This window comes from Aphelocoma coerulescens, chromosome 5 (assembly GCF_041296385.1).
Source record: "Aphelocoma coerulescens isolate FSJ_1873_10779 chromosome 5, UR_Acoe_1.0, whole genome shotgun sequence".
In the NCBI taxonomy this organism is placed as follows: domain Eukaryota; kingdom Metazoa; phylum Chordata; class Aves; order Passeriformes; family Corvidae; genus Aphelocoma; species Aphelocoma coerulescens.
Window position 1 is genome coordinate 13745083 of NC_091019.1, and position 21054 is coordinate 13766136.

At 46.1% G+C, this 21054-nt stretch overlaps 2 protein-coding genes across 2 annotated transcripts; both read left to right on the plus strand.

Moving 5' to 3' along the window:
* The first annotated feature begins 609 nt into the window (after positions 1 to 609).
* On the plus strand, positions 610 to 4947 carry KNSTRN (kinetochore localized astrin (SPAG5) binding protein). The gene is made up of 8 exons (XM_069015907.1): positions 610 to 759; positions 1686 to 1818; positions 1963 to 2019; positions 2241 to 2328; positions 3369 to 3489; positions 3783 to 3841; positions 3969 to 4043; positions 4609 to 4947. Exons 1-8 carry the CDS (start codon positions 630 to 632, stop codon positions 4738 to 4740), a joined length of 795 nt encoding a protein of 264 aa, XP_068872008.1. The 5' UTR covers positions 610 to 629; the 3' UTR covers positions 4741 to 4947.
* Positions 4948 to 5062: 115 nt separating this feature from the next.
* On the plus strand, positions 5063 to 19922 carry IVD (isovaleryl-CoA dehydrogenase). Its single transcript, XM_069016650.1, has 12 exons — positions 5063 to 5194; positions 8128 to 8217; positions 9490 to 9541; positions 12131 to 12300; positions 13721 to 13814; positions 14066 to 14202; positions 14722 to 14818; positions 15890 to 15983; positions 17228 to 17309; positions 17777 to 17881; positions 18521 to 18593; positions 18713 to 19922. Exons 1-12 carry the CDS (start codon positions 5063 to 5065, stop codon positions 18844 to 18846), a joined length of 1260 nt encoding a protein of 419 aa, XP_068872751.1. The 3' UTR covers positions 18847 to 19922.
* Positions 19923 to 21054: the final 1132 nt, after the last annotated feature.

Sequence of the window (21054 nt, forward strand, 5' to 3'; positions counted from 1 at the left end):
TCATGGGTTTGGATTTTCCATGTTTCAGTTTCATGGTTTTATACCGAAATTGTCACAGTGGATGTTCAGGTGGGTGTTTGGGCAGCCAAGGCTACCCTCAGGCTGGGACTGCAGCACCCTCTTCACGGAACTGCCCCCGTTGCTCTCGGGAGAGATTTCTCACCCATTATGAAAACCATGTTAGCCAACACTGCAAAAATGTCTGTTAAGTCGGGAAACATTTTATACAGATACCTCATTTCACCTTGCGGCATTAGAGGGCAATTTTAGTACCTCACACACCAGCGGCAGCACCGGCACCCTCATAACTCTGACTCCTACATGTCCCCACAGACGGCCACAAACCCCTTGATCTTCGGGCCTCGAGTGCCCAAACCACAGGGTGAGGCAGTGGGAAGCAGTGAAGGAAGGAAAGAACTGCGCTCCGCCTTTCCCTGAGGGTAGGAGCCTCGTCAGGGCAACCAACGCCTTCCCTGAGGGAGGGGGCGCGAGGCAGAAAACGGCGCGAAAGAGACGGGGCGCGAGCGAGGAGGAGCGCGAGCGCCGCGCCCCCGCTCCATCCTCGCTCGCGCGCGCGCGCGCGCGTCACCCCGGCCCGCGCCCCCGCAGGCAGCGCCGCTCCCCCGCGCATGCGCGGAGCCGCCCAACCGTCCCGGCGCGGCTCAGTTCGAACTCGTGAGGGGAGCGCGGCCGCCATGGAGGGGCGGCTCTCCCGCATCCCCGTGTGCGCCCGGCTCCACCGCCCCGAGCCGTTCGCAGGTGGGTGCGAGGCACGGAGGGACACCCGGGGGGCACGGCTGGCGGGGTTCGGCCGAGGGGTACGGGGGGGCGCCTGCGTTAGGGAGCTCCATGGCTGCCTGGCGGCTGTTCCAAAATCTAATTAGAAGTTTTATTGCACTGTTTTGTCCTTATTTAGGACTTAGGTTAATGCTCAGCCTGGTGTGTGTACCCTCCACCGGCTGAAGGCAGCGGCCCATTGATGTGAAAGATGCTTCATTCACAGTCTTTTACTTTTCTAAATCTTTTAATTCTGCTTACAGCACTTTATAGCATTTTATAAGCGTGAGGCACCCAGGCTTAGCGTTAAAAACGTGGGGGCTGGGCTGTATCGGTGGAAACTCCACGTTGCTCTAGTGTAAATGTGCTCATGGGTGTGTCATTTGAAAAATACTTAACTTGAGAGAGAAAAAGCAACTTCCTAAAGCCACTGAGCGAACATATCTTTGTATACTCAAACAGTTGTGATTTAAGAGAAATAAACTCTATATAAAAAGCTAGTTTTCTTTGGTACTTTAGTAGCTATTCACTCACAGCAAAATATGGAGGTCTCTTAGCAGAGTTTCATGTGGGCTGTGTTTGTTTTGCTTCCAGTATTGAACAACAACCTTGTGACACGATATCTGCTTGATGTTGAGACCTTCTTTATTGTATATTATCATTTCAAACTCTCATTAGTGCTAGCGTGGTAATTATAATTTAACAGATATGTCTGCATCTAACCTATTTGTGGCTTGTTCTGGACCCTTGATCCTGGGTAAAACTTGACGACTGCTCTTAGTTAGTTCTACCTTAAAGTCTCCATTCTAGCCAGATATAACTGCTTTACCTGAAATTAAAGGCTTAAGAGACCTTAAAGGGAGTATTTTCTAGGCTGTGGTGTTTTCACAGTTGTCTTTTTTTCCCAGAATTGCAAATGACTTTTCCTTCAAAGAGAAAATGTGTCAACAAAACATCAGAGCAAGAGTTCAGCAAGGTTCCCAGTTTTAACTTTGCCTCAAACATTCCAGCGGACAATGTCTTCAAGGCTGCAAACCAAGGGTAAATCAAAGCAAAATACTGATGGTTTTATTTGGCAGATGTCCTAAAGATGGCTCGTTTTGCAGATTGCGTCAAACTAACAGGCTTGGTGATCTGCAAGGACATAGTAATCTTCTGGTAATTGTATTTTATCCCTCTTTTAAGGTTGCCTAAGTCTGACAAGAAAGTGGAAGTGGTTTCAAAGAAGACAGTGACAAGACGGTACGTCCCTGCCATCTCTGTTAGCTGTCCTCGTGCCGTGCTCTTCCCCCATGGAGGCTCGTGGTGAGCTCTCACCCATGTGCAGCTTTTCTGCCAAGTTTGCTGGTTAAATCTGTTGGTCAGAAACAAAAGCCAATGCTTAAAAGAGGGCATATTTGTGAAATTGGGAGGTGTGCAACACTGGTATTTTGCCCCTGAGTCTTTGCTCTTTGACTCCATAGCCCTCTCAGCAGATACCAACTAGAAGCAGAGCTGAAAAACAAGAATCAGTTGGTGGAAACACTCAAACAACAGCTAGCAAGATCAGAGGTAAGGATAGGAGAGAAAAATAAATAAATCATTGAGTAATTTCCATCTTCTGATCCATACAGAGTCATGTCAAGGATTGTCTTGCTTGTTTTCTTGTCTTCGTCAGAATCTCTTTGTATTCTTCTGCAAGTTGTTTTCCCATCTGCTCAGCTCTGGGAAGGCCAAACTGGGAATATTTTGACTGGTTCTGGGCTCCTGGTACAAAAGAGAAGTGGATATACTGGACAGAATTCAAGAAAGGGCCACAGAGATGGTTAAGGGACTGGAGGAAAGGCTGAAAGAGCTGGGACTGCTCAGGGACTTCTGTTTCAAACAGATCTGGTTTTGTGGAATCAGATTCAGAACTGGCACTTCATTATTCCCTGTCTCAGAGATAACTCTAGGACATGCTTAGTACTACTTCTGTCATGTACAGGAGGCCCTCCTGGTAACCTACAGCTGTAAAATCTCACGTTATTTTCCAGTTCTCAATCTGTGGGATGATCATTCCTCTTATCTCACATCTTGATTTTCTTAAGAGCCTCTGAGGCTTCCTATGAAATGTTCCCAAAGCTTCTGACACTATCAGCCAGATCACCCTAATCCACATGCTTATTGATCCTCTTGGAGAATTACAATCAACTTGGGAGGTTGATCAGCTTATCCAATTTCTTGGTAATATCTGGTTTGTATAGGGAATCATGCTGTGGCTTAAAGATATAAAACACCCTTTCCTTCACAATGTTTATATGCTTCTCAGTGTGTGCATTATTTATATAAATGAGAGGGAGCACAAGAAAAGATAAAGTTGCCTAAAAGGAATTCCTCCATGACCAAATTTTTCTAGTAATTGCTCTGATGTGTGGATGTGATAAATGTATTAATCCTGTCAAGAAGGAGCGAGGACCTGCAACAGCCTAATTTGCTGTGCTGGTAGAGACAGAAGGCAAGGTCTGATTCTTGGTGCCAAGTGCAGCACTTATGGAGTTGTTATTGTCAGTATTACTAAGGAGAAGAAAATCTTGGAAACTTGCCTCACTTGCAACCTGTGTTAATGGCAGAGCACCATACAGTTAAGGGAGTTGAAGAAGGAGAATGAGAGACTGGTCCACGAAGTTGAGAAGTTCAAGCAGATCCAGGAGACTTGCATGATGATTTTAGAAAGGAGAAACATTGGTCCTGGTAAGGAGTTTGCACTTCCCTTACATCCTGGTACTCCTTCTCCAGAATGTTTTGGGTTTTTTTTCCTTCTGTTGTGACTATTCCTAAGAAATTTGGACCATGATTCCTTGGTAAAGGAATACTGCTGGAATTCCAGAGTTTGGGGGGTTTTTTTGTGGTTTAAGAGAAAAGGCTGCTTCCTGTAGTAGGCCCTGGCCTGGATAAAGTAACTTAGTATTTCCTGCTGTAGAAAAGCTGTTTGTTCTCAGAGCACTCTGTGTATTAGAGGTTCACTAATGCACCTCCTGAATTAGTTACAGGCAGCAACATAGAGGAGGAAAAAGAGACGCGCGCTTGCCAGGAAAAGACAACAGTAAGAAAAGCTTGAAGTGGGCTTTGGAGGGGTCTGTGTGCCCCTACCCTTCTCTCTGATGCTGAAACAGCTGAGACTCACTTTTATTTGCATCATATTAAAAGTCATTTTCCTTCTGACTCTTCAGATGCTAACTAAGAAGGTCATAGAAGATTTGAAGCTATTTTGTCACACAGTTGCAAAAGAGAAGGAGATGCTTGAGGTAAGACTGACTCAACCAGGCAGTGAGCACCAGGTGCTCAGGGTGATTTTTTTTGCTCCTCCCAATCCTCCTTTCTCCAGGTGAACCAGAAGAAAACCTGCAGTATTCCTCTTTTAATATAAACCCACACGTTAAGGAAACTGTTACTCCCCTTTTAAATAGAGGGATCCTCCAGCCTGGTTGTTGTTCTTGAAGTCAGAGCATTTGATTTAACTTGGAAACTGTTGCAGAGCAGTGACCTTGGGGTAATCTCTGGGGCAACCTAGAAGTGTGCAAGTGGCTTCAATAATTACTTATATACAGACCAAAACAGTAATTAAGTTACAGTTCTATAATTCTTGATAAGAAGTCCAAGAGCTAAAATACAACTGTTATAGGAGACTTCCTAAATTTTGGTCATAGATAAATTTACATTTTCCACAAGCAACCAAGGTAAAAGAAATCTCACTTAACTTAGTTTGGGAGGAAGAGCTCAGATGCTTTAGCTGGAGCTGGTTTAGGACTTGGCTTTGCTGTTCCTTACTCCGCTGTTACTAAAACATGGTGTGCACTGACTTCTCCGCAGACAGCAATGGCCAAGTGGAAATCAGCACAAGAGGAGAAGCAGCATGCCCTGGAGAAGCAGTCCTACATCCAAGCTCAAATTAAGGAATGGAAAGCCATACTTGAAGGGCTGGGGAAGCTCCTGGCAATGTGAGGCACGAGGATGCACTGTTTTTTTGCTGTTTTATCCCTAGTTCAGTGGTCTCTGTCAAGCCTATTTCGAGCTAGTCACTGCTCCCCGGCGGGGTAGGGACAGACGGGGGGCTGAGGCAGCAGTGACGGCCGGTTAGCCTTGTGTGTCGGGCGTTCGCCGCTCTGTTCCGGTCTCTGGTTTCCGTGGGTTTAGTTCATTAAAGGTGCTGCAAGGACGCGGGCTCAGCCGCGACCGCGCCGGGAGGCGGGTGATGGGGCGGGGCGGGGCGGGGCGTCCCGGGGCCGAGCCGCGCCTGCGCGCAGGCCTGCGGCGGGGAGCGGCCATGGCGGCGGCGGTGCTGGGGCGCGCGGGGGCCGGGGCGCGGCGGTGGCGGGCGCTGGCGGTGCCGCGGCGCGGCGGCGCGGGGCTGGCGGTGGACGACACGGTGAACGGGCTGAGCGCCGAGCAGCGCCAGGTACGGCCGGCGGGGCGCGCCGCGCTCGCGCGGGGGAGTGGCGGGGCGGGCGGGCACCGATTGGCCGCGGCGGGGCCGAGCCGCCCAATCCGCGCGCGCGGGGCGGGGGCGCGGCGCCCCGGACGCGCGGCCCGCGGGAGTGACCGCCCGGGCCGCTGCCGGGCGGCGGCCCCGGCCCACGTGGCCCTTCCCGCGGCTTCGCCACGGAACGCGGCACTGCGTAAGCGAACGGCCCCTGCGCCCACGCTGGGCCTGTTGGATCGGCAGTAATCGTCAGAAACGTGATCATCAAAGGAACGCTTCGGTGGGGTTGTGTCACATCCTCCCAAAAGAAGCGTTGCAGCTCTCCCAGCTTGTTCTCCTGCCCAATGGGGCACTTAAAGATTTAGGATAATTCTTAGAACTCATTGTAGTTTACGGCTTTTCCTCAAGGGACAACACAGGGGGAACACTGATCTCTGCTCTGGTGACCAGTGACAGGAACCCAAGGAAGGGCAAGAACTGGGTTAGGGGAGGTTTAGGCTGAATATTGGGAAAAGGCTCTTCCTCCAGAGTGTGGTCGGACACTGGAACAGCTCCCCAGGGAATGGTCACAGTGGCTGCCAGAGCTCAAGGAGCATTTGGACAACACACTCAGGCACAAGGTGAGATTGTTGGGGTGTCCTGTGCAGAGCCGGGAGTTGGACTTGTTACCGAAAATCTCTGAAAATGCTGGGAAAAATAAGACTAACGCTGTCTTTAGTATTAGTGAATAAGGCATTACTTTATTCTTGACCAAGAGATGTTTGTGTGTCTGACAAAGTTCCAGCTTCCACATCAACCCAAGACACAAAACTTTTTCACTTACACATTTTTAGCAAATAAAGAAATGAATATTCATTGGTTCTAAGTTGCCTAATTCTCTTTATTAATTAGTATTCTATCCTCTATCAGTTATTGATTTCTCTCTCTTCATGCTATTCTGGCCCACTTTCATTAGTCCTTTTATCATTTCTCAAATGGGGACTTTTCAACTTTCCAGGCTTTGGTCTCCTCTGTGTCTTCTGGTTACTCCACCATGTCTTTGAAGGGCCATAAATTTAAGATCCCAGGTGTCCAATCTTCAACTCCTTCAGGCTTTGTTTATTGGAGCTTGTCAGGATTAGTTTAGCAAACTTAAGGTTTCGGTGATTTAATGATCAAAGTATCCATAAATGTCTGTGAAAAAGAAACTTAAATAGTGCTGACTAAAAGTGGGCACACTTACAATTATTTTAAACAGCTAATTAAAAATTGGTTAGGAAAGTTACATAATTTCCAACAGATGATCCTTGTGGGTCCCTTCCGGCTTAGAGTGTTCTGTGGTTCTATGATCCTTAGCTTTGCTGTGTTCTGTGTGCAGCAGTGGCCAAGTGCTGACCATTCCAGATGTATTCCCTTCTGCCCCAGGGCTTGGAGTGAAGGGCAGTGGCTTCCCAGGGCTGCTCCACACAGGCTGCTACCAGTGAAACACTGGAGCTACAGCCTCACTTTCCAGATAATTCTGATGGTACAAGCATATGGATGTACAAAATAAACTTACTTGTTCCTCTTTCATGCTACAGAATTATTCCTTGCCACATTTGTGTTAATGTTTATGGCCTTATCAGCTCGAACTGGTGTTTCTTTGTACTTCTATATTCAGCAAGTGTAAAAGAAGGTGTAAAATATTCCTGTTGTTCCTATCTGTCTGGTGGAAAAGCTAAAAAAACAAGATCAGAAATAATATTCCGTATTAGTGAAGCTGTGACTTAAAAGCAATATAACTGTTACAAACTGGCTTAGGGTATCAGGGTTACCTGTCCGAGTCCCTCCTCAATCTCTAATTGATTAAGGGGTTTTTTTTTATTATTATTATGGTTTTAAGCTGCTTCTAATTTATTTTAAACTCTTTGCTGAAGTGTAATGCAGTCAGCTTTGTCACAATGGAAAAACACCTAATGTCTTTTGGGGTTTTTTAAAGTTTGTAAATCCAGCAATGGGGAGAAAGCTTGTTTGGTTGTACTGGGACCCAGGGTCTGTGTGACTGTGGAAATTTAACCTATCTTCTCAGTTGTTAAAAAGAGGATGCTTAGTTTTTGGGACTCAGAGAAAGACAGAGGAGTGTGGGCATATTTTAGTTTGTTGCTCCTGCGCCTTATACAGGTTCTGGTTTAACAGCTCAGGGTTTCAGTCTCTAAAACTGTTCCTTCACCAGAATTAATGTGTGGGAATAAAGAACCAAAAAGAAAAAAAATGGGATTATTAAACTCTACCATAAGATCCAGACAAAGTTTTTAACATTTAAGACTCTGTATAAATTTTGTTAGTATGTGTATAGAGTTCTGTAGAGTACATTTATGTAAGTATTCAGAGTTTAAAATTTAGAAAAATGTTTTGGTTTTTTTAACACTTGGATCAATGAACACTCCTGGCTCTATCAAATTTTCCCACTGTAGGAGGTAGTAAGGTAGATAATGTAGTTCCAATTTGACATACAAACACGTTTTAATTAGTATCCCTGCTTATTACAGGTATCTGCCTGTAATTAAATGGTGCTGTAAGCAGCTGCTGGATGGGGTTACCACATTGTAAACTCAGTTCATCAGCTTCCAAAGTTTGCTGTCCAAAAACATGCCTGAAGCCCCAGTGCAGGCAGGAGTTCAGGAACATTCTCTCATGTCAGGGTACAATTAAGGTTAAATGCTGAGAGAGACTAAAGTACATCAGCTCCTTTTTAAAAGACTAAAAAAGTTACCCTTTTATGTGGTATTTCAGCCAGTAACCTGAACCATGGATTTCCTTATGGTCTTATGCTTCTGGGTTTGGGATGCTGGAGTTGCCTGGTGGGGGAATGTTGGCAAGATCCAGGGGAAGAAGATGACAATATATTGCTGAGATGTAACGGATGTGTTTTTCCTCCCCTCTTTTCCCAGCTTAGACAGACCATGACAAAGTTCTGCCAAGAGCATTTGGCTCCAAAGGCCCAACAGATTGACCAGGAAAATGAATTCAAAGGCATGCGGGCAAGTATTTCATGTGTGGTTCTGAAAGCCTCTCCGGGCTTTGATCTCTGCATTAGTCCAGACAATCCCAGGCCACACCACAGGAACATGTGCATTAACTTTTCAAACTTAAAAACCACAGAGAAAACGCTTTTTGGATTTCCTGTTTTATCTTTTGTTACCAACTTTCAGCAAGCTGGGGCAGAACCCAGCAATAATAGTAATAATAAAGATTGATAATGGTCTCATTTGGATTCTTATGGGATTTCTGTCTGGCTCTGTTCAGGCTCCTTCTCCAACATGTGCTTTGTATACTCCTGGCTCAGTCCCCTTCTTGGACATGAATTTCCTCTCAGATTTGCTGTGAAAATATTGTGTGCAAATGCTGAAATGTGGAGTTTGACTGTTGAGCTGAAACTTGCCTTTCTAATAAACCAAACAAATGCTGTGCCACAGGGTGCTTTGATTGATGGAAATGAGAGATCTGACTATTGGTTTTTATAAGCTCTACAAGACTCAAAAAGCTCTAAACATCTGCCAGGATTTCCCAGAGTTCTGATGTTGACATTTCCAGGGATATATGTGCAGCTTTGAAGTGAAGTGTATAAATTTAGCCTGGCATTCCAGATGTCATCCAGAGCTATTTTATGATACTTTTTGAAGTCTCTGGAGATATTCCCTGAAAATTATTGCTGGACACCAAGGCCATATGAGGAGCACTCACTTATGTGTCCATCACATAGCAGAGGAAAGGAGCAGTAGGGAGATGGCCCCACCAGGACATGTGTGGGCTTCCCTGGTGACAGCATGCTTTGCTACTGCACTTTGTCATGGCTCTAATATTCCCATTTTTTTAATCTCCCGCAAGGAGGCTTCCTTGGCTTCAGTTGCCAGCTCCAGATTTACTGGAAGGGTTTTAAAGTGCCAGCTCATAGCACCACTTCATGTTTTGCTAGTGGATAGTTTTGTACTATTTCACAAAAATTTTCCTTAGAATGGGCAAAGAGTTAAATCTTAAGAGGTGTTCTTCCAGAATTAAATTTAGGCATGTGAATTTTCACTGAGTTCCCCAAGCTACTCCCATGTGTAGCATAGCTAGTGTCCTTAAATCTGTGTGGTTTTTCAGTTCCAAGGATGGAGCTGCACTGTGGGAGGAACAGGTATCGATGCATTTGCCTCATTCTCGTGATACATCGCAGATAAACAGATGTGTCCAGTGAGCTTCCTGGGGAAACTTGTTCTGCTGATGCCCAGACTGCCAGTTTGGGCTGATTGCTTGTTCTGTATTTGTAGGACTTTTGGAAGAAGCTTGGAGAACTGGGAGTTCTGGGGATCACAGCCCCTGGTAAGTCTGTTCCCATTTTACCTTCTGATGGGTGATTCCTCAGACACTTATACTCTCACTTTCCAGTTCACAACGGCCTTGTCTGTGATGTGACATCCATTTTGTCCTATCTTTGTGTTTTAAAAAACTCTTTCCGAACTGTTATTATTCTTCTGACTTTGAATCCTTTGTCCTTGTTAGACAAAGTGCCTTTCACAGTTTAAAGGCACTGCTCAGAAATGGTTTCTCCAGATGTAACATATGGAGCTCAAACATACATTGTGCCTTTCTAATATGAAGCAAGTTTTGAAGGAGGAGAGCTAGAGATAAAAGTATCCCAGACCAAACATCCATCTATAATGGGAGAAGTTAAAGGGTCTAAAATAATGCCCTGAAAAGCTGTGATAACGAACGGACAGCTGACCACAGCCAACCAGTCAAAAAAAATCAGGGGAAATCTTACTGAGCCTTGCACAGGTTAGTGAAAAGTGTTGTGATGAATGTACCAAGGCAGGTAATGAGGAGAAGCCCTTAGTGGAGAAAAGCAGTTGATGGGGCCTTTCTTTCCCCATGGAAAAGCCTGTTTTCTAGATGTGGCTGTGCAAAGGCTCTGCAGAATCCAGCTGAATAGCAATGCATTGGAAAAATGCCTCTGCCTTGCTTTCAGTGCTGAAAGACTCTGCATTTCTGCTTTCTTTCTCTCTCCTCTTCCCCATTTACTGCTGCTCCTGTTTTTCCTCACTCTTACCTTCTTTCTTCTTTGATGTTGTGCCTGAGGCTTACAGCAGTTTCCCACACTATAAATAAGCCATCTCCGCACGAGTCCTGTCCTTCTTGATTGTCTCAAAGGTTTACCTCTCAAACCCTCCTATGCCTAGGATTTTTCACCTAATTTTGGATTGTGGAGTTGCATGTTTCTTTATTGACATTGCTTTTGTTGGAGGAGGTGGAGACTGGGATTTAGGATATGAAGATCATGTGGAATCTTAGGAGGGTGTACACAATTAAATGGCATGTTTGGGCACCAGTGCATCAAGTCTATTAAGGGAACATTTTGAATAACAGTGCTATTTGTTTTCTTCCTAAACTAAAAGAACTGTGGTGTTTGTAATTTTCCATTTGTTTTATGAAGTGCAAAGTGAAGAAATGTAAATAAGTGATTTCCATGGAATGATAATATGGGCATGTCACATACAAAGAGTAGCTTTGAAAGGGCAGCATCATTCGAAACCACACCATGGTTTGTGTTATATGAGGAGGTGTCTGGCAGGATCATTTTCCTGTTCCTCTTGCAGTGCAAAGCAATCCTGGGTTTGTGCTGCTCACAGTTACCTCACCTTTCTTGAGGCAAAAGCACCAAACCCAGCCATTCAATAGGAGTTAATTAAAAAATGTCTTGTTTTTGCATTCATGAGAACTTGTTAAACCCATCTTTTAGGATACTGATAGCAAACCCTAAACTGAGGTTCGCAGTAGAGAGAGGAGATTTCAGAGGAAAAAGGGCCCTGCAGATAAAGGCAGGAGTTGAAATGAGGGACATGGGAGGAAAGACTATGTGTGATGCCAGTGGCTGTGGTGTTAAACTGAGGAATTTGGGACAGCAGCCCCTTGGAGCTGTGCCTTTTGGTCACTCTGAGCACACATACAAATTTGCTCTTAGCCTTGTTGTTCTTGCTTGCAGCCTCCACATTGATGACAAGTAAGTGCTCCCAACTTATCTCCCCGGCTGCTTCTTGGCATTCATGTCCTGTTGTAGTGCTTCTCTTAGTAGTAAAACCACTTGCTTCCTACCTGGAGAGCAAGACTTTTAGGTTGGGAGGTTACTGTATTTGTGTGTATATAAATGTGGTTTTAGGTATATGTGTACATATTTACATAGGCTATTGGCTCCTCAAGGCTGTTATACATTTCTCAGCCTTCTCTTTTTACCTGCCTTCTTTTTCCCTGTTCTACTGTGTGACTTTAATCTTTAATATCAGTTTTAGGCTCAACTCCATGTGCCTAGCTGGGCTCCCAGTGCTGCTCTGTCTCACTTCATCCTCTCTTGAAATCTACATGCTTGTCACTAATGAATTACATTTATGGATCATTCCCCTTCTCAATCGGCCACTCATCAAAATTCAGGTGTCCTCCACATTTGTGGGCTTAGAAGAGTCCTTAGTGCCACATTTTTGAGCAGCTTGAGGATTCCTCACTTGTTTAGGGGCAAACATATGTGGATTTTACAAACCTTGCCTGTGTTCCTTGGTTCTCACCTTAAGGAGGTTGCAACTTGGTGATTTAATCTTTGCGATAATACTAAGGTGGATAAGAAGGACTCGTTATTGTGCAATGTCAGTAGCATGTTCAAGATGTGTCCTTGTGCATGTTCTACACATAAACTATGTTATACAAATCAAATATGGTTTATGCTGAAGACAAAATATCCCTGTGACTTTAAGATGAGAAAACTGAAATTCAGAGAGGATGGGGCCAGAAGTGCCCAGCTCAGGGACGGCAACAGTCAAATCCAGAGGCATTCAAAGTGTCTTGGATCTCATTGGAGACTGAGCCCAGCCCCAGGATCTTGTGCACGTGGTGGGTAACACAAGCTTTTTCTTTTCTTCCCAGTGGAATATGGTGGATCTGCCCTGGGATACCTGGACCACGTGCTGGTGATGGAGGAGATCTCCCGTGCATCAGCATCCGTGGGGCTCAGTTACGGGGCCCACTCCAACCTGTGCATCAACCAGCTCGTGCGCAACGGCAACGAGGCCCAGAAGCAAAAGTACCTGCCCAAGGTACGTGGCTGGAGGAGGGGCAACACTGGAAAGCATTTGGGTTCTGGCTGCAAGGATGAATGTCTTTCACAGTGTGTTAGCATCTCAAGCACCAGCAGATTTCAGTGACCAAACCTTAGGAAATACTGACCTTGCCAACCTTGCCCTTCTCTAGCTTGTCAATTTTTGTCCTATTAATCCATATTGACCTCATCCTCTGCCCAGGTGCTTGTCTGCAGGCAGCACAGCCCAGCTCTCTAGAGCTGTGTTACTAAGGGAGGCTTTGAGGTGACACTGGAGAATATTCTTCCAAATTCCCAAATCCTTTTGAGATCTCTGAAGGAAAGTCACTGCTTTCCTATTTTATATTCTCCATTTCTCACTGCCCAGATGCTTGGTTTGGCTGTTAATTAACTACATGTGAAGTATCGTCATCACTTGGGGCATTGATGTTGTAACTCAGAAGTGCATTAAATAGATTTCAGTTTTTCAATGCATGGAAAAACAATGAGCACATTGAAACCCGGTTACTGAGATTATCAGTGAAATTATGAGCACAAAAAAGTTGAAGTAAACGATGTGCAAAGTACAGTGTCACTTCCTCAAAGCACTGTGCAGCCTGCAAATGTGTAACCCCGAAGTGTCCTCCTTCCTCAGGTGTATTTTCATGCTTCATTCTCTGCCTTTCAATGAGATGTCACTTCAGCTTGACTTGTTTTGGTTCCTGACAGAGCACTTAGAAGTGCTTAACTAGATTTGAGCACCTCATGAGGACTTCTGTAGCAATGCACTGATGGATTGAATTGGTTGAACACATCTTAAGCATTGAGTCTGCTTTAAAAAAAAAAAAGTATAGATCAAAAGGAGAAGAAGATGGACAAAGGTACACAGGGAGGAAAAAGAAAGGCAAGGAGAAAAGGGCAGGATGAAAAAACAGTGAAGCAGAAGCAACAGCTCTGCCAGAGCCTGGTGTGAGCAGGTACAGGAGGAGGGTGTTGTGGGGTGGGGGTGGGGGACTGGGCTATGAGAACATTGCAGAGAACTTTCCCATCCCTTTTCACCCCCTCACTGGCTTTTTGTGTTCAGCAGCTCCTGTTTGTGTAAAAGGGCAGCAGAAAGCCCAAGCAGGAGCTGGGGACAGGCATATGGCTGCCTGCATGGTTCCTTGGCAGCTTCCTCATGTGTTGTGCAAGCAGGGCTGTGCTTGTCTAGCTCAGACAGAGCTGAGTCACTATTCTCATCCCACTGGGATTTGGTTCTGTTCCCTCGGCACAAGGGGAGCTCCTTGCTTGGGCTGTGCCGGAACAGGAGCTCTCTTCCATTCTTGCAGAGAACAGCGACTGTGGAGGTTCAGTGCAGGAAAACAGGCGGGGGGCTAAAGAGGGAACGCAAACAGTGCTGCTGGTCTTCATCTTTTGCTAATTTTTGTCTTTTCTTCTAGCTAATCAGCGGGGAGCACATTGGAGCCTTAGCCATGAGCGAGCCAAATGCTGGCTCTGATGTTGTGTCCATGAAGCTGAAGGCAGACAAGAAAGGTAAAGCCTGTCCTGTGCTGCCCAGGGAGGTGCTGGAGGCCCCATCCCTGGAGGTGCTCAAGGAACATTTGGACATGGCACTCAGTGCTCTGGTCTGGTTCACAAAGTGGTGATGGGCCAAAGATTGGACTCGACGATCTTGGAGGTCTTTTCCAACCTAAGTGATTCTGGGAAGCCTGTTAGGGAATAAATGGAGTGAGAATGCCAGTGTTGCTGTTGTGAGCTAACAGACTTCATCTCTTGGCTTCCAGGAGACTACTTTGTTTTGAATGGGAACAAATTCTGGATCACCAACGGGCCAGATGCAGATGTTCTCATTGTCTACGCTAAAACTGACATGAACGCTGTCCCAGCCTCCCGAGGCATAACCGCCTTCATCGTGGAGAGGGTAGGTTTAGTCATTCCCACAGAGTTTTAAAGCAGAATCCTTCACCCTAACTGCCTCATTTGAAAGTCAGCTGGTTTTCCTTCCATAACTGCCAGCCTCTTCCTCAAAGACAAACTACTTTCTGCCTTTCAGGCAGGAAAGGAACCTTTAATAAAATAAAATCTGAGATCAGTAAACCTTCTGATGGGCATAACTTCATTATTAGAATAATTCAGTTACTGGCTGAGCTTCCAACCCTTGCTGTAAGAGAGTCTTTGTTGGCAACTGTCCAAATAATTTATTTGCTCTTTATGTGCATTAGAAAATGGATGCACAGGGTTCCTATGTGTATGTTTCTCTGTCCGTTTGTTTTCTCTGCACTTGCACTTAGACTTGGTCTTGTTCCTAGGTCACTTTATCTCCTTCCTTGCACCCTGCACATGTTCCTGTGGTCAGGGGAATTTCACAGATCTCTCATGATTTTCTTTAGTCTGTCGGAACTGAGACATGAAAGGTGTTTTTACTGTCTTGACTTTGCAGGGAATGCCAGGTTTCAGGACAGCCCAGAAGCTGGATAAGCTGGGAATGAGAGGGTCTAATACCTGTGAATTGATCTTTGAAGACTGCAAGATCCCCGGTGAGTTGGATTCAAATCATGGTGGCTTCCTGTCTTCTTGATCAGATAAATTGGATCACTAATTACACACATGTTCAGCCCATGACCCCGAGGGCTTTGCAGATGCTTATCTGCTCTCTGGCAGCCTCCAAGGGAGCTGGTGGAACTGGAAAAGTGCAATCTGCTGGATTGCAGAGAGGGAGCACATCCCTTGTCAGGTCACTGCTCTTTCACCCTCATGGACCTAGTTCTTAACCACTGCTTCTCCAAAGCCTTTCTGAGGCTTCCCAAGAAACTTGTTTCCAATAGAGCTCCCATCTTTGTATGGAGGTGAGCTACTTTGCCCTGAAGGTTTTTTTACTGGAGACTTTCCAACAGGCTTTTGTAACAATTCTGAGTTCTTTTGGGGTCAGGGCCTGAAAATGGACATCCTTTCCCCTATTAGTACAGCAGAGGCCTCTGTAATAGCAATATTTGTTATTCCAGTGGCAATTTTTGTTGATAGAAAAATTCCAGCCTTTCTAGAGCAAATGGAGAAGATGTCTTATCCAGAATCATAAAAATCCTGATCGTACATTTGCAGAGCAAGGAGCTCTCCTGCTCCCCATAGATACCTTCAAAAGCTAAAGTGGAAGAGTTTCAGCTGAAGTCTGACATTTCTAACTGTATTGGATCCCTCCACCCTGAAATCATAAAGGCCAGTGCCCCAGCGCTCTGATCATGTCCCGAGAGTCATCCACAGGGAACATCATGTTCTCGTGGAAGGAGGATGATGACATGGAGAAGCACATCCCTGCAGTGTTGGATGTTAACGCACTTGGCACTCTGGCCATTAATGCTCCTCCTGATCTTTGGAAGCTGAAACATTTTTTTCCAGGAAATTGTTCAGGCTATTCAGTCATTTTTCATAGAATCCCAGGATGATTTGGACTGAAAGGAACCTTAAAGCTCATCCAGTCCCACCCCCTGCCCTGGGCAGGGACACCTTCCACTAGCCCAGGTTGCTCCTCCTCTCAGTGAGCACAGGCCCTCAGAGAGCAGCTTGTCTGAGTTTTGCACATAAATAAATCCCTTTTCCTTTTCTCTTTGCAGCTGAAAATGTCTTGGGGACACTGAGCAAAGGAGTCTACGTTCTGATGAGTGGATTGGACCTGGAGAGGCTCGTGCTGTCTGGGGGCCCCTTGGGGTAAGGGTTTGTCATCTTTTACAGGTTGTAGGGCCAGAAGGGTGCTTGGTGATCGCCAAGCCTGGTGGGGATCCCTTGGGATGCAGCTCTTGGTAGGATATGTCCCGGATGGAGAACTGGGTTACTGGGGCAGCAGAAGAGGAGAGGCTGGGTCAGATGTGGGAAGGAAGCAAGGTGCAAGGATCCCGTGGCTGCTGGGTGTCCCAGTCAAAACCAGCGCAGAATTCCAGCACCAGCACAGCTGCTTGACTGGACTCTCCTGGAGGTGCTCAGGGCCTTCTCAGCAGCCACCACTCGCTCACGTGTACTCTGCCTCATCCTTGAGCTCTCAGCTCCTCACGCAGTGGCTTTCCAAATTGAAAGCATCTCTGTGGAGCCCCCTGTGAGGGGCAAGGGATGGAAGAAGCAATGCCAGAAAGAATGTTTGCAAGTCTGCCTGCCGGTGTCCACTGATCCTCCAGAGCAGGCTTTGGAGAAATGATTGGTCTTGATATAAAAATTTCCAGAGATGATAAATCTGCCTCAGTCCCCAGTTGCTGGCTTGTGTATCCCTGCATTATTACTCAGGAAATAACCAGCTCATTTGTGTTACCAATTCCTTAGACACACTATCCAGAGAGTCACAAGCTGGTTTGTTCTTCATTTATTCAATCCTTAAGCTCCCCAGTAATTATTGGCACCCTACAGTCCTTTTGTCCTCCCGAGTGATCTCTCTGGGCTAATCCTCATGTGGAAAGACCAACTTCCACAAAGCAGGAGGAGGACTTTTTCCCCTCCTTGTTCTTACCTGTGCTTTTTTTTTATGGTATTGGCTGGTACTCCTTGAGCTGGGGGGCTCTGGAGATAAGAGGCAGACAAACTGTCCTGGCTATGTTTGTGAGAAAGCTCTTCAAGTCTCAGTCCCCTGAATTAAAAAGTCAGACCTTCCCAAATGTCAGGAATGTCCCAAATGAGCACTAGGGAGAAATGTGGGACCTTTGGATTTTGTTCTTTGCCTTGAGTGGAGCTGTAGGAAGACAGCAGGGTATCACTTTAGCTATGAGAACCTTTTGCCTTGGGTTACTCTTCCAAAGTTAAATCATTCTTTCCGTTAAATCATTACATATAATATATTTTATATATATATAATATATATGCACATATAATAGATACATATAAAATATAGATATTATAATAATTATATATTTTATATATATAGTTAAATCAATATATTCAAGTTTCCCTTTTCCCTCTGCTCTTCTTAGGCTCATGCAAGCTGTTCTTGACCATGCAATTCCATACCTGCATGTCAGAGAAGCATTTGGACAGAAAATTGGCCACTTCCAGGTAAGGCAGAAAAGGAATCGGGAATTTTTGTCCTCTTTTCTCTTTAAAACTGAGAAGACTGAGAGTTTTGTCCTGGCAGGGACTTTGCATGGAGAAGGTCACCTGGTGTTTATGCTCAGGCTGCATGATGTGATAATGAGCAGCCTGGGCTAATGGAAGGTTCCTGTGCATGGCAAGGAGATGGAACTGGATGAATTTTAAGGTCCCTTCCAACTCAACAAATCCTGGGATTCTGTGATGTGGTTAGAAGGTAGAAAGACTTCTGAGCCTGCTCCCCTGAGGTCACTGTTGGTGGATGAGGGGCTGTGGCTGATATCTAGGGGTCTGTGAATTAGCAGAACCTCCAGCTCCCTCATGTCTGCTGGGCCCATGTCTCCTCCTGTGTCAAGTTTCTCCGAGATCCTTTGGGGAACGGTTGGTCCCCCTCACTTGTGTTAATTAACATCCCTTGTCTTTGGGCTGTGCAGCTCATGCAGGGCAAGATGGCAGATATGTACACACGGCTCATGGCGTGCCGGCAGTACGTCTACAACGTGGCCAAAGCCTGTGACCAGGGCCACTTCAATGCCAAGGTGAGCTCTACTCCTACCTGGGCTGTGTGTCCTGGGGCAATTCCTCCAGTCCCAGAGCCTCCCCTGGGGGAAGCCTCTGTACAATTAGAGTCCTCACAGCCCAAAGGGTCTTTTGTTCACACCCAAAGTACCTTTTTTCACTCAAAAATTAAAAGCTAGCCTCCTTTTACAAGGCAAGAAATTTAGCTGCATCAGTAGATGTTTATTGGCAGCCCAGACAGATGTCCTGGCTGTTGTAAGTGCTGTAGCAGTTGTTAGAGGTGTTGTCACCTCCACCTGTCACCACACCTCTATTAGAGGAGGATGTTGAGTGTTTAACAGTGGGAGCACAGAGCTCTGCATCCCAAAGCAAATCACATTGGTCTCCTGAGGGATTGATGGGCCTTTGTGAGAGACCAGCTTCTCTGATGCACTTTTTTTTCCTTCTTCTTCTGTCGTCCTGTGGCCTTTACAGACCTGCCGTGAGTGTTCTGTAGTGACAGGGACACTGCATGAGCTCCCTGTCCCTGTGCTTTGTGATCAAGTAGTTCAGGGTTCTTAGCAGGTGTCTGTAGAGTGACGGCAGGGTGAGGGCAGCACAGGGACTGGAGATGGGCAGGTGACACCTTTCCTCACTGTCCCATTGTGACTGTCCCATAGGACTGTGCCGGAGTGATCCTGTATTCAGCAGAGTGTGCGACGCAGGTGGCCCTGGATGGGATCCAGTGCCTGGGTGAGTCACTGACGGCTGGACAGAGCCAAGCACAGTGCAAGAGCATTTCCCTCTGCTGTCCCACCCTCAGCCCTGAAACTGGGGACAAGGAGTGACCTGTGGCTTGTTTTGGGTGGCAGGTGGGAACGGTTACATCAATGACTACCCCATGGGGCGCTTCCTGCGCGACGCCAAGCTCTACGAGATCGGGGCGGGCACCAGCGAGGTGCGCAGGCTCATCATCGGCAGGGCCTTCAACGCCACCTTCAAGTAACGCCACCAGTACAGAGGCAGCACCGTGACCACCACGAGGCCTTGACCGCGAGGCTGGAATGCACAACTGAGCTTCTTCCTGCCTGCCATTCCAGCATCGTCACTTCTGGAATCCCCTCTGCCTGCTCTGGGAACAGATGCTGCTGGACTGGGCTTGGACAAAATTAATCAGGGGGTACATGGAAGGAGAAGTGTTCTTTCTCTTTTGTGATCATCCTGATTCATGCTGTTCATGCGCTGTTGGTTCTCAGATTTGCAAGGCAGAGGTTCATCCCCCCACCAGGCAGGCTGGCAAGGGGTGTGCAGCCACTCCTGCACACAGAAAGTCAATCCAAACCCACCAAAAATGGACAATGAGGGAACAACTTTGTTCTTTCCAAAAAGCCCGGAGTGCCGTTAAACAGTTAGAATTTAGCATATTGCCATTGGAAGGTGAAACTTCCTGCTGTAACCTTCCAATGGAAGGTTAATACCTTCCATTGTGGGAACTTGACACCAAGCACATCATGGGGTTGCTATCATGAACGCTCAAAATCATCTGTGCACAAGCAGTGTTTTAGGTGCTGATTCCTAAAACTTCCTTAAATCCCGTGTGTTTCTTTGCAGAATTCCTTTCCTATTTGCAGAATTCCTTTCCTATTCCAGCTGCTTCTGGAGTTATTTGAGTGCAGGCCCGAGTCCTTGCTGCGCTGATTGACTGCTCCCACCAAGTCATTCCCTCAGAGCTGTCACCATCCATCACTCTGGGGACAGTTAACACGTCCGAGCTGTGTTGTGACATCCGTGAATGAAGCAGGCAGACAGAGCTGACTTTCTTTGGGGTTTGGTTCCCTCTGAAGGTTGTTGTTTTCCTGTCCTCACACTCCACCTCCGGGCAGCTGAGCAATGTGTTTGTGAGTGATCTCAGTGAATCTTGTATCCAGCAAATTGGGGCTTATCCAGCTTTTTAAAGGAAATTGCACAGCATCCTGGCAGCCTTTAAATGTGAATCACAAATCAAAACGGGCTGCTGGAAATGTGATTGAACAGTTAATTAAACAGTTGCCATGTAGGCAGCTCCCAGCGGTTTTAACAAAACTCACCTTCGACTGTGTGTATTTTTTTGGTTGTAGTTGACACCTGTCTGTACCAGGTGACAGTAGACTAACACAGAATTTTAAAATGGAGATTTTAAAATTTAAAATTTTAAATTGAAGACAGTTCACTTTCCTGAATTGCCAGGTAGGTCACCAAGAGTTTATAAAAGTCACAAAGAGCCAGAAAGAGCTTCTAAAGTCCTGGTGGTAGCACTTTCCTCCAAAACTTCATATTTATTCAGCCTCATTGGGTGGGTGCCACCCAGGAAATGTCCCAGGGTTTAATTTTCAGCCTAAATCTCTGGATAGAGAGTGGACAGAGGTGCTCTGAGCTGCATCTGAAAATGCTGTGGAAGTGAACCTTGAGGTGCACTTCATACCAGAAACACTCGGTGCATTGCTGTACACGGATGTAAGAATTTAGTTATGTGACCAGACTTTTATGTTTTACCACAAAATGATTCCTGGATCACTCTTAAGATCCATTCGTGTCAGAGGAACTTTTCTAGGGAGTGTCAGAGCCATAACAGGATGATGTGAGATTCAGATTGTTAAAAATAGGTTTTCTAAGGTGGAAGCAACCTAGAGATTTTTAAACCTGTCCTTCAGCACTGGAGAGGTCTGGTTTTAATACACATAATAAATAATGCCTTCACTTTCCAGGCTGATCAGCATCTTGGAGTTGAAGGTAAAATGAATCAATAACTAACACATCTCAGGACAGGGGCAGGGAGCGATTCATAAATCCTCACTGCCTTGGGAAAGGGATGGAAGAGCTTTTTTGGGGAAGAGGGGGTTAATCTTTATACTATACTAATAAAATAAGCCTTTGCTGTGGCCTGTGCTCCTGGGGGGTCCCAGCAGAAGGGAGGTGCAGGCTCTGGTACCCACCAAAGCGCATCCAAGCTGGCAGCAGCAACAGCTACGGTGTTGCTTTCCCTGCCTATCTCTCCCTCTTCCCAACCATAGTTTTTCCCCATAATTCTCATTTAAAAGAAATACATTTACAGAGGTCATGCAGGCTGTGCCTCGGGCCTCCTCTGGAGAGCAGCAGAGCTAACAGGGAAAACACAGGGGGCTATGCCTCTGGATATGATCCGAACAGTGTCTGCTGCGGATATGTGGTGGAAATT